Genomic DNA, 16053 nt, shown 5'->3' with positions numbered 1-16053 from the left:
AATACAAGAGATGAAACTATTTACATACCTCTCCTTGTCATTGTTTTGGCTGCTTGGAAATTGTAAATCTAAGTGACATGTAACGTCACTAACAATAAAGTTTTTATTTCATTACTGACAATGAAATGTGAAATTCTTAAAATGTAGAAGAAAAGGAAAGGAAGAGGAGAGGGTGGGTTATAGTTCTTGAACCTAACCCTATTACTATTCTGTTTTCCAGATAAATATCATCAATGATGGAGACTTCTGGCAGGTGGACAATAATGCCTTAGTTGAAGTCAAGAACATAGAGTTTATTAAAATATTAATGACAAAACAAACATTAATTAGACATAAGTAACACATATATTACAGCAATTTAAGTTTACATAATAATTACTTACACCAAACACTCACTTATAACTAAGGCAGGAATTACATTTCTCTATTTTAAACATAACTGACATAGTTTTATCAGTAAAAGGAGAATGTTTAGGGTCAACAAATATTTTTCTCTCTCTTCTCTTTCTCAGCTGTTCAGAAATGCTGCTTGAATTATTAGATGATATAAAGGTTGGTAACACATTTCTAAAGAGGAGGGAGGAGGGTGGAATGGGGGTTGAAGTAGTTGTATTCCTGACTACCAAATTTGCTTAAAATATTCATAAATTATGTCACATCACATGTCCCATCTATTACAAATGTGATTCTGTGTATTAAACACCTTCATAATCAAATTAAATTCCACCTCTGTGAAACAAAGTTTTATTTGCCTCACAGGTAAATTCATAAAAAAATTTTGTATTGCATGTTTAAGAGTGCATACAAGCACACACACACACACACACACACACACACACACACACACACACACACACACACTGATACACTGTCAGCTTATCTTTACATAACACTGCTTGCTTCTAAACAATTACTGTTCTTCAGTATGAACAGTTTATTGAACACCTGGACTTGGCCATTTCCATATGGCCATGAGTTTCTTGGAAACCAATTGCCACACTTTCAGTTTTATCTGTTGAGTATGGAACGTAACAACACCAGGAACATAACAGTAATTAACATCTTATTACCCAGTATTTGCGAGACACCACAAGTTAGCCCCTGATGGCTGATCTTCATCTGGATATCAGTAACATCTACACACCCTTTCACTGCAAAATAAAACATAAAAAAGTTAGAAGATTAGTAAATACAGAAATTATGCATGAAGGTTCTCACAGGACAAAACGGATGGTGCTTATGTGTAAAAATTTTTAAGAGGTTTTGAGTAGTTTTAAAAAGCTGGTTGTTTTGCCACAGTATGGGGTAACTGGAAAAAATATACACATTTTGACAGTAAATGTTCACAGCTAGCTGAAAATAAATTCCTTTTCAGCTTTTTAGCAAGAATAATTTCTCATAATACATTAATGTTGTATAGACACTGTATTTCAAAAGGAGATTTCAATGGAGGAATCTGTAAAGTTACAATAACAGGCTGGTATTCACATTTAGAAGGTGAAACTCTAGAATTTATAATAGATCAAATAAAAGTAGAACAAAATTTACTGTAGTTTTTGGAACTTATCACTCCTTCATCAGGAAGAAAAGAGAGACAGGTTTAGGATGGTTAGGAAGGAGGGGCATATCACTCTGATGCCAAGAAGTGAAGGCTCTACCTAATATGTCTTATAAGGTTATTAAAGGCTCTTTGGGTGTGGCACTGTGACTAAGAGAGCCTAGAATTGCTTTCTGTCTGCATTTCTGTATTGTTTTGTATAGAGTCTCCATAAGTGTCTAAGTTCATCTGATTTTTGGATGGTAACATGAATATGCAGAGCATCACAATCAATAAAAAAAAATGGTCTTTCCAAACAGTTATAGACATGAAGAGATGGAATATTGTAAAACACACAGAAAAAGTTCTCCTCCACTTAAACATTACATGTTTACTTTGTACATAACGACATATCTTAAGCCTTTGTCTGTGCTGATTTCATTTCTTGTTGAGCAGTTTTAATGCTAGTCACTTCTACAGATATATGTACAAAAAAGCACTCAAAGCTGTTCATAAATATGCTCTTGCACTGCTTTTGCAAGCATTTGCTAGCAAAGCTGTGTTTCATATAATACAATTACAAAAATAGAAAAAAATTGTCCTATTAAACTTGTCTCTAACTGTAAAACTACCTGAAATAAAACAAAATGTTTTCTAGAAAAATGTAGTGATACTTGTTTTACAAGGTGGATGTAAAACCCAGGAATGAAAAGTAATGATTTTCACCTGATTGTAATGGCAGGATCACATTCAAAGCTTTACTTTCTTTATAGATCAGTTGACACACAAAAACTATGTAACAAAGAAAATTATAAAAAAGTTTATCAAAGTAGGATATGGACGGTCCATTACAACACAACAGGGAGATAACTATGAAATTACCACTAGTTCATAAAAAATGATATAAAAAAAAGACCTCAGTGGTATAACACTTGGAAAAATTAAGCTTTAAATCATATAACAGAGTCAATGTAGGTAAAGAGCATGACACAGAAACAAAATAGGAACGTTTACATTCAGCTGGAATCATTATAACATTTTAAAAATTGAGTTTTTATGTCAAGGGAAGTCAGATTTTTCAGAATTCTTTCAGATCTAGTATAGTTTTAGCATGAAATGAAAAATTAAATGAATGCAGTAAATGATGTTACTAATAATAAAGTCACTGAACTCAGAACTTAGATCCAATTTGTGATGTCAAATATCATTCTGCTGGATTAGATCCTTTATAAACACGTGTCATTCTGCATGTGACAAAATGCACTTGCAGATCAATGTACAGTAGATATGAAGGTTGACTTAAAAAGTAATGCCTCCACCTTTGTAACGATTAAACAGTTGGCAGCATTGGTATGCGGCAAGTACTGGCTTTTTCTGTAGCTTCTTCTCTACAGCTTCAGTTGCCAGGAAGCCTTAGCATTGAATGGTTGTGTTGTTACAGTGTAAAGTATGGAACCCTGCACAGATGGTTGGTCAATGCAATTTAAATAATGTGCAGTCACTGAATTCTTCACAGCAGAAGGTGTCACCCCGAAGGATATTCATCAGAGAATGACAGCAGTTTATGGCGATTGTGTTGATGTGAGTACTGTGCATTGTTGGGGAGTAAGTTTAAAGATGCTGAGGCGGGAACATCTGACCTGCATCACAAACAAAGAGTTTGACATCCTGTGACGGAAGCCACCAAGTTTCACAAGCAAAATGTTGACAATTGATTCGTGACGATCGTCATATCACTCAGACAGAAATTGCAAGCACAATTGGCATTCCACAAGAACCTTTGGGCCACATTATTGCTTTGCTTGGCTATTGGAAGATCTGTGCATGATGGGTACCCCGGATGCTGACTCCTGAAATGAAAGTGCACAGACTTGAAATTTGCCAGGAACTCCTCTCACGTTACGAGAATGAAGGTGACACCTTTCTCCAATCAATTGTGGCAGGAGACAAAACATGGTTACACCATTACGAACTGCATTGATGAGGGGTTGAAGTGGAAAAAACACACAGAGGGTCTGCTGAAACGTTTGAGTTCAGCTACTTATGCTATTAGGGTCATTGCAAATTTTGGCAATATACATCTGAGTAAATTAGCTTACCAGCCTATTTTCATTCTCTTCTTTCGTATAGCATCATATTCTGGGGTAACTCATCATAGAGTGAAAGAGTATTCATTGCACAAAAGCAAGTAATCAGAATAATTGTTGGAGTTCATCCAAGGTCATCCTGCAGACATTTATTTAAAGAGGTAGAAATCTTCACTGTAGCCTCACAATATATATATTCACTTACGCAATTTGTTGTTAACAATCCGAACGAATTCAAAAGTAATAGCAGTGTACATGGCTACAACACTAGGAGAAAGGATGATCTTCACTACTCAAGGTTAAATCTAACTTTTAGCTCAGAAGGGGGTAAATAATGCTGCCACAAAAGTCTTTGGCCACTTACCTAATAGCATCAAAAGTCTGACAGATAGCCATATAGCATTTAAAAGGAAATTAAAAGAATTTATTAATGGCAACTCCTTCAACTCATTAGATGAATTTTTGGATATAGTAAGTGGGTAATTTCCCAAACCCCACAAAAAAAAAAAAAAAAAAATAATAATAATAAATAAAAAATAAAAAAAAATAAAAAAAAATTGAGTGTCATGTAATTTTTGTGTAATGTAATATCTTATATAGACACCTTTTATTAACCTGACATGTTCCACATCATTGCAGAGTGTCGTATTCATGATGTATGGAACAAGTACTAATCTAATCTAATCTGCTCAGGTAGCTCAGACGGTAGAGCACTTGCCCGCAAAAGGCAAAGGTCCCGAATTCGAGTCTCAGTCCAGCACACAGTTTTAATCTGCCAGGAAGTTCCATTATCCATGTTGATTTCCTTGATCATTGAACAAAAATAAATTCAGAACATTACATCACAATGCTGCAATCTCTGAAATGATGGCTAACAAGGGTCCGAAAAGAAAAGGGAAATGTTTTTCTGCAGCATAACAATGCCAAACGACACACTTCATGTGCCACCATAGCAGAACTTCAGAGACTAAATCTCACCACCGTATAGCATCCTCCATACAGTCCCCATTTAGCACCGCCTGACTTCCACCTGTTCCTGATAATAAAAGATGATCTGCAGGGACATCATTATGCTTCTGATGAAGATCTTGAGAGAACTGTGAGACTGTGGTGTGGAAACAGAGTGTCAACTTCTTCTGTGATGACTTCAGAAAACTTGTTCATAGTTGGCAGAAATGTATCCAATTGGCTGGTGATTATGTGGAAAAGTGAATATTGGTAATTAAAGATCACATTCTAAGGATTATTTCTGCATTTGATTTATTAAAATATTCCCATCCAAACCTAATTAATGAAGGTGGAGGCCTTACTTTTCATTCAACCCTTGTATAATGAGAAGATATGTTGGTCTAACCCCAACAATAACTAATATGTGAGAATACGCCTATTCACAGCAAGTTGCTAAATCTAAATTTCATGAGAAGGTACCAAAAAATAATTGGAATTTCTTTGTAAAAAGCATTTACTTTATTATTTTTCAAATACAGCCACAATCTCCTTAAAAAGACTCTCCACAAACATTAATGCACTTGTCGAAACATTCATTTCAGTGTTGGAAGCACCTTTGAAATTCTTCCTCCCTGATATCTGCTGGCACCTTCTTCACACAGTATTTTACATCTTTGACATTGGCAAAAAGCTTCCCTTTCTAGTCTCTTTTCTTCCTCAGGATAAGAAGAAGTCCAAGTGTGCTAAATTTGTCAAATAGATTGTGTGGGTCAAGGTAGTCATCTTCGTTGAGGTCAAAAACTGGCAAACACTGAGAGTCAGGCACAGGAGCATTGTCGTGATGCAGGAACCACTCATTGGAATTCCACAAACCCTGATGTTTTCACATCAATCTTCTGAGCAGATTTGTCATAACCTCCGAACAGAATTTCTGGTTTACTATCTGGTTTTGAGGAACAATCCCTTTGATGTAAAAAAAAGGATCAGCATTGTCTTCACATTCAATTTCACCTGCTGAGCTTGTTTTTGGATGAGGTGAGACAGTTGACTTCAACTGAGTTGACTGTTGTTTACATTCTGGATCATACCCATAGCACCTTGACTCATCACCTATGATGATTTGTTGAAAAAATTTGGATCGTCTTTGATTTCTTCCTTCATTTCATGACAGGCTTGAAAGTGACAATCCCTTTGGCCGCTGATAAGAAGTCTAGACAAAAACTCTGCTGGCACTCTTTGCATCCCCAAATCAATGGTCAAAATGCACTGAATTGACCTCCAGGATGACCTGGATAAGCCCTTGAGATGGTCAATTGTCCTGCGTCAATCTTCATTGACCAGGTCATAGATTTTGTCATTGTTGTCCTTGCTTTGAGCAGAAAGAGATTGATCTCCAATGGCCATTTCTCCCTTTCTACATGAAGAAAACCATTTGTACACTTTAATTTTACTAAGAGCACATTCTTTGTAAGCTGTTTGCATCATCACAACAGTTTCCACTGATTTCTTGCTGAATAGAAAACTAAATTTCAAAGGTGCCTCTTGATCGTAATAAGTATACCCATTTTCTTGTGTCAAGTCTGCACTGTACAGAACTGTGAGAGAAGACACACTAGTTGCTGATGGGTGATGCCACCTGGTGGAATGACTCAGGAGAGGTCCTACAACAACCCTCTGGTGGTGCAGCCTGATACTACAAGTACATGATGTGAAACATTATGATTCTGGTTATTTCTGGGCCCACCCTCATACATAGATATAAACAGTAATGAAACTATGTGTATGACATTACTGTCTGGGAGGTCTCGACAGGTAGTTTTTTTTTACATCTCATTGGTTAGGAGTTTCTTCCTCCACATGAGGGTGCTGATGACCTCGATGTTGAGCGCCCATAAACCCCAATACACACTCCTCCACATGACACAGTGGCATCTTTCCTTTGTCATGTGAGATTTGTATGATCAGCGTGTATGCGGAGTGTCAGTGTGTTCTATGGTGGTAAGAAAAGTGAGAGAGGAAAAGCCAGTAACAAAACATAGCCTACTCTTCTCATATAGCACCAACGAGGGAACTGCCAAACTTAATGTCCACCTCCATTGACAGTAATATGTGCCCTCATTCGATGAGACCTTCAGAAAGGTTTAAAATTTGATCCAGAAAATAGTTGACATAAATAGTCAAGGAAGTCTTCAAATTAACCAATTAATCAAAATTTTGTTCAACTACAGCTAACTCATTCGGAATTTCTATGACAGGTGCATGCACTCTGATAAAGACTCATTTCCATTTGAAATATTTCACAGTTTCTTACTGTTCATAATGGACCTATTTGAGAGTAAATATGTTAAAAATACCCCCCATGAACCATGGGCTTTGCCGTTGGTGGGGAGGCTTGCGTGCCTCAGAGATACAGATAGCTGTACCGTAGGTGCAACCACAACGGAGGGGTATCTGTTGAGAAGCCAGAAAATTGTGTGGTTCCTGAAGAGTGGCAGCAGCCCTTCCAGTAGTTGCAGGGGCAACAATCTGGATGACTGGCTGACCTGGCCTTGTAACATCAACTAAAACGGTTTTGCTGTGCTGATACTGCAAACGGCTGAAAACAAGGGGAAACTACAGCCATAATTTTTCCTGAGGGCATGCAGCTTTACTGTATGGTTAAATGATGATGGCATCCTCTTGGATAAAATATTCCGGAGGTTGGATCTCTGGGCGGGACTACTCAAGAGGATGTCGTTATCAGGAGAAAGAAAACTGGCATTCTACGAATCGGAGCATGGAATGTCAGATCCCTTAATCTGGCAGGTAGGTTAGAAAATTTAAAAAGGGAAATGGATAGGTTAAAGTTAGATATAGTGGGAATTAGTGAAGTTCAGTGGCAGGAGGAGCAAGACTTCTGGTCAGGTGAATACAGGGTTATAAATACAAAATCAAATAGGGGTAATGCTGGAGTAGGTTTAATAATGAATAAAAAAAATATGAGTGTGGGTAAGCTACTACAAATAGCATAGTGAATGCATTATCATGGCCAAGATAGACACGAAGCCCATGCCTACCACAGTAGTACAAGTTTTTATGCCAAGTAGCTCTGCAGATGACAAAGAGATTGATGAAATTTATGAGATAAAAGAAATTATTCAGATAGTGAAGGGAGACGAAAATTTAATATCATGGGTGACTGGAATTCGATAGTAGGAAAAGGAAGAGAAGGAAACGTAGTAGGTGAATATGGATCGGGTGTAAGAAATGAAAGAGGAAGCTGCATGGTAGAATTTTGCAAGAGCTAACACTTGGTTCAAGAATCACGAAAGAAGTTTGTATACATGGAAGAAGCCTGGAGATACTGGAAGGTTTCAGGTAGATTATATAATGATAAGACAGAGATTTAGGAACCAGGTTTTAAATTGTAAGACATTTCCAGGGGCGGATGTGGATTCTCACCACAATCTATTGGTTAGGAACTGTAGATTAAAATGGAAGAAACCGCAAAAAGGTAGGAATTTAAGGAGATGGGACCTGGAAAAACTGACTAAACCAGAGGTTGTACAGAGTATCAAGGAGAGCATAAGGGAACGATTGACAGGAATGGGGGAAAGAAATACAGTAAAAGAAGAATTGATAACTTTGAGGGATGAAGCAGTGAAGGCAGCAGAGGATCAAGTAGGTAAAACCACGAGGGCTTGTAGAAATCCTTAGGTAACAGAAGAAACATTGAATTTAATTGATGAAAGGAGAAAATATAAAAATGCAGTAAATGAAGCAGCCAAAAAGGAATACAAACGTCTCAAAAATTAGATCAACAGGAAGTGCAAAATGGCTAAGCAGGGATGGCTAAGAGACAAATGTAAGATGTAGAGGCACATTTCACTAGCAGTAAGATAGGCATATCTCACTAGGGGTACGATAGATACTGCCTACAGGAAAATTAATGAGACCTTTGGAGAGAAGAGAACCACTTGTATGAATATCAAGAGTTCAGATGTAAACCCAGTTCTAAGCAAAGAAGGGAAAGCGGAAAGGTGGAAGGAGTATATAGAGGGTCTACACAAGGGCAATGTACTTGAGGACAATATTATTGAAATGGAAAAGGATGTAGATGAAGATGAAATGGTAGATATGATACTGCGTGAAGAGTTTGACAGAGCACTGAAAGACCTGAGTCAAAACAAGGCCCCGGGAGTAGATAACATTCCATTAGAACTACTGACAGCCTTGGGAGAGCCAGTCCTGACAAAACTCTACCATCTGGTGAGCAAGATGTATGAGACTGGCGAAATACCCTCAGACTTCAAGAAGAATATAATAATTACAATCCCAAAGAAAGAAGGTGTTGACAGATGTGATCTATCAGTTTTATAAGTCATGGCTGCAAAATACTAACACGAACTCTTTACAGACGAATGGAAAAACTGGTAGAAGCCAACCTCAGGGAAGATCAGTTTGGATTCTGTAGAAATGTTGGAACATGTGAGGCGGTACTGACCCTACCACTTATCTTAGAAGATAGATTAAGGAAAGGCAAACCTACATTTCTAGCATTTGTAGACTTAGAAATAGTTTTTGACAATGTTGACTGGAATACTCTCTTTCAAATTCTGAAGGTGGCAGGGGTAAAATACAGGGAGCGAAAGTCTATTTACAATTTGTACAGAAACCAGATGGCAGTTATAAGAGTTGAGGGACATGAAAGGGAAGCAGTGGTTGGAAGGGAGTGAGACAGGGTTGTAGCCTATCCCCGATGTTATTTAATCTGTATACTGAACAAGCAGTAAAGGAAACAAAAGAAAAATTTGGAGTAGGTATTAAAATCCATGGAGAAAAAATAAAAACTTTGAGGTTCGCCGATGACATTGTAATTCTGTCAGAGACAGTAAAGGACTTGGAAGAGCAGTTGAATGGAATGGACACTGTCTTGAAAGGAGGATATAAGATGAACATCAACAAAAGCAAAATGAGGATAATGGAATGTAGTCAAATTAAGTCAGGTGATGCTTAGGGAATTAGATTAGGAAATGAGACACTTAAAGTAGTAAAGGAGTTTTGCTATTTAGGGAGTAAAATAACTGATGATGGTCGAAGTAGAAAGGATATAAAATGTAGACTGGCAATGGCAAGGAAAGCGTTTCTGAAGAAGAGAAATTTGTTAACATCAAGTATAGATTCAAGTGTCAGGAAGTCGTTTCTGAAAGTATTTGTATGGAGTGTAGCATATGTATGGAAGTGAAACATGGGCAATAAATAGTTTGGACAAGAAGAGAATAGAAGCTTTTGAAATGTGGTGCTACAGAAGAATGCTGAAGATTAGATGGGTAGATCAAATAACTAATGAGGAGGTACTGAATGGAATTGGGGAGAAAAGAAATTTGTGGCACAACTTGACAAGAAGAAGGGATCAGTTGGTAGGACATGTTCTGAGGCATCAAGGGATCACCAGTTTAGTACTGGAGGGCAGTGTGGAGGGTAAAAATCATAGACAGAGACCAAGAGATAAATACACCAAGCAGATTCAGAAGGATGTAGGCTGCAGTAGGTACTGGGAGATGAAGGAGCTTGCACAGGATAGAGTAACATGGAGAGCTGCATCAAACCAGTCTCTGAACTGAAGACCACCACCACCACAACAACAACAACAACAACAACAACAACATGTTAAAAATAATTTTCAGAATTCAAAATGGGTCTACTGTGAAGAAGGAACCTATGTTTTCCCTACATGTAAGTAAAACAGAAAGCACAAAATAGTATAATTTATTATGTTATGTTTATAGCTTACCTGTACATTCACTACCAGTTGATTGTTGCCCCAAAATTGCAATATATAATGGAGGGCAATACAGTATTTTTTCATATCCATTGCAAGGTGATGAAAGAGAAATTTCCTTATCTCCACCTTGTCCTGTTATGCATGTTACATCATTACCATTTGTTTGTGTATTATTCATTGGAAACTCAATCCTTCGTGAATAGCACACCTCAACTGTGCCATATTGAACATTTTGCACCTTAAGAAACAGAAGGAAAGAAATCAAGATTATATTTTCTAAACTGCCTTTTCACTTACAGTTTGAGATTCATAGAGTGAGTCAGAAAGAGTACAGTTAATGAAATAACAGTATGACGTACAGTTCAGAGTACAAAATTATGATAAAATATAAATACCTGAGAAAAATGTAAATTTACAAGAAACCAGAATGGCTGCCCATTACAAACTTTCAGGAGGCAAAACACAAACTACTACTAGTAGACACATAACCCAGCTGTTGAAATTGTTGGTTAATTCCTCTTGGAGGAAAGAGTGATAAGTCTGGAAGGATGGTACAGGATCCATGATGAAAGGAAGCCATCTGTTATGACGAAATGGAGAAAAGATGGAGGCAATTTGAATTATCTGCTCTTTCTTTCTAACTTTCCCCGATCTATCCCTCTTTCCTTCCTATAGAACAAACTGCTAAGTAAATTAACATTGTAGTGTCCAGTTGTGTGAAAGACGTCAGTAAGAAATCCTGACAACTGCAAGCTACATGGTGTGATCCGCTGCCCACTCACAGAAGGAATAACACCTACCAAATTTTTTCGTGAATCAAGACAGTTTACGATAAAGGTGTTATGAACAGAATCAGTGTGTTTACGTGGTGTAGGGAGGTTAGAGGAGGTAAAAAAAAAAAAATGTTCATGACAAACAGAGGAGTGGAAGATCTTCCATTTTGACTGATGAATTGGTGCAAAAAAATGAGGAAACTGTTAATGAAGGCCCCACTGACAGTGGATGAAATTTGTGCAATGTTTCCACAATTCACCAGAACTCTCTAAAAAAGAGGCACTCATAGAAACTCTGGGGTACTGAAAACTGCGTGCAAGATGGGTTCCATAACAGCTGACAGAGCAGCACTCGAATAATCAGGTCAGTAGCACCCATGTTCTTCTTGAGTGACTTGGAAGGTGAGTACTTTATGACCTCTATCATGACTATAGATGAAACACTGGTGACTAATTAAGTGCCTGGACAAAAAGACAGTCATCACAGGGGCTGATGAGGGGAGTGTGCTTGTTGCATGACAATGCTCATGCTCACACAGTCTTGGCCAGCAAGGTGCTCTTGGACTCATTTGGTTGGAATGTTTTGAACCACTCTCCACATTCCCCTGACTTGGTGCCTTCAGATTACCATCTTTCCACCGCCCTGAAAGCACAAGTGGGGGGAATTAAATTTTCAACAGGTGAGTAGGTGCAGAAAGAGGTTCTGAAGGGGGGGGTCTGTCGAGAAAGTTCTTTCAGGACAGCATAAAGAATCTTGTGGCATGGCTCACCACAAGCAACGAGTAGGATGGCAGTTATGTGGAGAAATAATCAACAAGTACAGGGTTATTACAAATGATTGAAGCGATTTCACAGATCTACAATAACTTTATTATTTGAGATATTTTCACAATGCTTTGCACACACATACAAAAACTTAAAAAGTTTTTTTAGGCATTCACTAATGTTCGATATGTGCCCCTTTAGTGATTTGGCAGACATCAAGCCGATAATCAAGTTCTTCCCACACTCGGCGCAGCATGTCCCCATCAATGAATTCGAAAGCATTGTTGATTCGAGCTCGCAGTTCTGGCACATTTCTTGGTAGAGGAGGTTTAAACACTGAATCTTTCACATAACCCCGCAGAAAGAAATCGCATGGGGTTAAGTTGGGAGAGTGTGGAAGCCATGACATGAATTGTCGATCATGATCTCCACCACGACCGATCCATCGGTTTTCCAATCTCCTGTTTAATGCTTCTGCTTTAGCCTTTTACGTAAGATTTTCCAAACCGTCGGCTGTGGTACGTTAAGCTCCCTGCTTGCTTTATTCGTCGACTTCCGCGGGCTACGCATGAAACTTGCCCGCACGTGTTCAACTGTTTCTTCGCTCACTGCAGGCCGACCCGTTGATTTCCCCTTACAGCGGCATCCAGAAGCTTTAAACTGCGCATACCATCGCCGAATGGAGTTAGCAGTTGGTGGATCTTTGTCGAATTTCGTCCTGAAGTGTCGTTGCACTGTTATGACTGACTGATGTGAGTGCATTTCAAGCACGACATACACTTTCTCGGCTCCTGTCGCCATTTTGTCTCACTGCGCTCTCGAGCGCTCTGGCGGCAGAAACCTGAAGTGCGGCTTCAGCTGAACAATACTTTATGAGTTTTTCTACGTATCTGTAGTGTGTCGTGACCATATGTCAGTGAATGGAGCTACAGAGAATTTATGAAATCGCTTCAATCATTTGTAATAGCCCTGTATATAAACAATATCCCGTAATTTTTTTTCAAATACACTTTTTCTAAACTAATGTAAAACATCTAGTATACTTACTTTCTGAATATGCCTCATATTATCATGGTGTCACCACTCCCAAAGGAATTCTAAATCTACTGCCAGCTTCCTCATGGGAGAGATAAATGTACCCCTTCTGTTTGCATCTGGTGTAACTGCATGTTCCAATGTGATAATATTTTTCAAAGTGTTTGCTCACTTTGTATCTGCAGTGAGATGTGGGAACTAGACTGTCATTTACTTTAGCAGATGTGGAAAACTGCCTAAAAACCAGGCTGATAGCACATCAGAATCAGTGAGGCAGATTTGTGAGAGAGATTCGATCTGATATCAGTGTGTGAGGAAGGAACAAATGGTTAGGTAACAGTTTAATATTACTTCATATAATATACAGCTGTACTTCTTTATTTTTATTAAGTAACAGCAAAAAGGTAAAATTAAAGAAGTATAGCTGTCTATTTACAATGTAGTTTTTAGCCTTTATCAAAGCTGTCCAGCACCATCTACACAAAATAGTTACATAATAGATTTTTCTGCATTTAAATGTGTTTAGAATACTTGTATTTAGCCTCTTGAAGGTAAGTAATTATCAGCCCTTCAGCCAACCTGTAATTCTAAAATATAAATAGGCCTATTGATATACAGCTAACCTTTACAAACAGACTGTCACAACAGAAAACATAACATAACTTACTAAAAGATTACAAAAAAAAGACTATATCACTAAAATATCTAAGCTGTAATGTGACATTGGTAAATCTAAGTTTGTGTAATACCAAAATAAACAAAAGATAAAAATCATTTACTATTATGCCACTAATAAAAATTTATTTCATCAAAAATTGCTTTCTTGTCAAGCATTTAAGCAAATTATGGGGATTCTCTATCATATGCGGCATCAAACAATATATTTCTTCTTAGCTCTACTGTGAACAAAGAGAAAGGAAAATGTAATCTGGAAAAGGAAGATATGATGTACAAGGGTATATTTCATTTTCCGTAACTATTCATTAACGTGATGTGTCTTCAGAACATTCATTTAGTTAGTTTTCAGCACAATCATGACTGGTACTGTTATCCAGGTATTTTGTGAATGTTGGTGTGCACTTTATAATTCAAATATTGTAGAAATATATTATTTTCTCTTAGTCTCTTCTACATAAACATCGAGTGTGAAACTATGTCTTCCACATTGTTCTTAAATATTGAAGTACTTCTCCTTTGTTTGAGCTTGCAGTAATAACAGATTCTATGAAATTTGGGATGTGATTATTAAACTTATCAGTTATAATGTAAATAATTTAGGGGTAAAGGTAAAAACTCACAGCATAACAGACAAATTGAGTCATCAGTACACAAATATGACTGAAAACATTGCTAGCTTCTGGACAACCCTCTTTTGAGTTACAGGACACCCACACACCCACATATGAGTTGTGTTGGGTGGAGTGGGTGAGAGAGGAAAGGAGGCAATGAATGAGAGGGAGAGATGGAGAAGGGTGGCTGATGTTTCAGAGGGGTCCAGCACATACATAGGATAGAAATGCAACAAACAGACACCGGCACCAGTGAGTTTGTGCCGCTCATGACTGCAGTGTATGCCTTTCACCAAAATATTAGATGAAATAGAATTTCTGCAGTTACATGACTAAAATCTAATTGATCATTCACTGTGCAATGAAAATATGAAGAAGCACATCTTCGTTACAGTGAACAGCTTGTTGGTGGTCACACCCACATAAAATACTGTGCAAAAATTGCAGCAGAGCTGATATGTGACATAAATTCAAGAACATACCCAGAGTGAACAACGGGATGGTAACTGCCCTCCTCCCCCAACTTGATAAAATAATTAAGATCCTTGCAAATTGAACTTAAACTTTGCAAATTATTAATGATAAATGTATTATTTTATTTATTTATTTTATTTACACATTAAGTTCTGTGTGACCAAATTGAGGAGCAAATCTCCACGTTCATGGAACAAGTCAGTACATGAAATTAGAAAATAAAAGTAATAACAGATAAAAATAAAATGTTTATGAACCTGAAAAAAGTCAAGCCATAAGTTTAAGTAAACGCAATCAACAATACAACAAGAATCAGCTTAAGTTTTCAAGGAACTCCTTGTCAGAATAGAAGAAGTCACCCATGAGGAAACTCTTCAGTTTTGATTTGAAAGTACGTAGATTACTGCTAAGATTTTTTAATTTTAGTGGTAGCTTATTGAAAAATGGATGCAGCAGTATACTGCACACCTTTCTGCACAAAAGTTAAGGAAGTCCGATCCAAATGCAGATTTGATTTCTGCCGAGTATTAACAGAATGAAAGCTGCTTATTCTTGGAAATAAGCTAATATTGTTAACAAGGAAATATATATTTTGAGCAGCCAGTGTCAAAATACTCAGACTTGTAAACAGGGATCGACAAGAGGTTCATGAACTTACACCGCTTATTGCCCAAACTGCCCGTTTCTGAGCCAAAAATATCCTTTTAGAATGGGAAATGTTACCCCAAAATATAATACCATATGAAATAATCAAATGAAAATAAGCAAAGTAGACTAATTTTTGTGTCGAATGATCACTCACTTCCGATACTGCTTGAATAGTAAAAATGGCAGCATAAAGTCTTTGAACAAGATCCTGAACATGGGCTTTTCATGACAGTTTACTATCTATCTGAACAGCTAGAGATTTGAAATGTTCAGTTTCACTAATCATATACCCATTCTGTGAAACTAAAAAGTCAGGTTTTTCGAATTGTGTGTTATAAACTGTAAAAACTGAGTCTTACTGTGATTTAGCATTAGTTTATTTTCTACAGGCCATGAACTTAGGTCATTCGAAACGGGGTCAGTGTTGCACACAACATCCTTTACTACCAAGCTAGTGTCATCAGCAAACAGAAATATTTTAGAGTTACTCATAATACTAGAGGGCATGTCATTTATATAAATAAAGAACAGGAGTGACCCCAAAACTGATCCCTGGGGCACCCCAAACTTGACCATACCCCACTCAGACTCCACATCACAGCCATTCTCAACCTTGTAAATAATGATTTTTTTGCTGTCTGTTGCTAAAGTAAGAGGTGAACCAATTGTGAGCTACTTCCCGTATTCCACCAAGGTCCAACTTCTGGAGCAATATTTTGTGATCAACCCAAAC

At 37.5% G+C, this 16053-nt stretch overlaps 1 protein-coding gene across 1 annotated transcript in view; it reads right to left on the bottom strand.

The window, feature by feature from the left end:
• Positions 1–272: 272 nt before the first annotated feature.
• Positions 273–16053, bottom strand: part of LOC124595663 — a 172194-nt gene continuing 156413 nt past the window's right edge. Inside the window, exons 15-16 of the mRNA XM_047134507.1 lie at positions 10346–10574; positions 273–1151 (exon numbers count right to left, since the gene is read on the bottom strand). Of these exons, the coding sequence (XP_046990463.1) occupies positions 1009–1151; positions 10346–10574 (372 nt within the window). The 3' untranslated portion in view covers positions 273–1008. The remainder of the gene's footprint in view (positions 1152–10345; positions 10575–16053) is intronic.

The sequence above is a fragment of the Schistocerca americana genome, chromosome 2, assembly GCF_021461395.2.
Source record: "Schistocerca americana isolate TAMUIC-IGC-003095 chromosome 2, iqSchAmer2.1, whole genome shotgun sequence".
Lineage (NCBI taxonomy): Eukaryota > Metazoa > Arthropoda > Insecta > Orthoptera > Acrididae > Schistocerca > Schistocerca americana.
The sequence above is the reverse complement of the archived record's forward strand: the minus strand, read 5'-3'. Positions and strand labels throughout refer to the sequence as shown.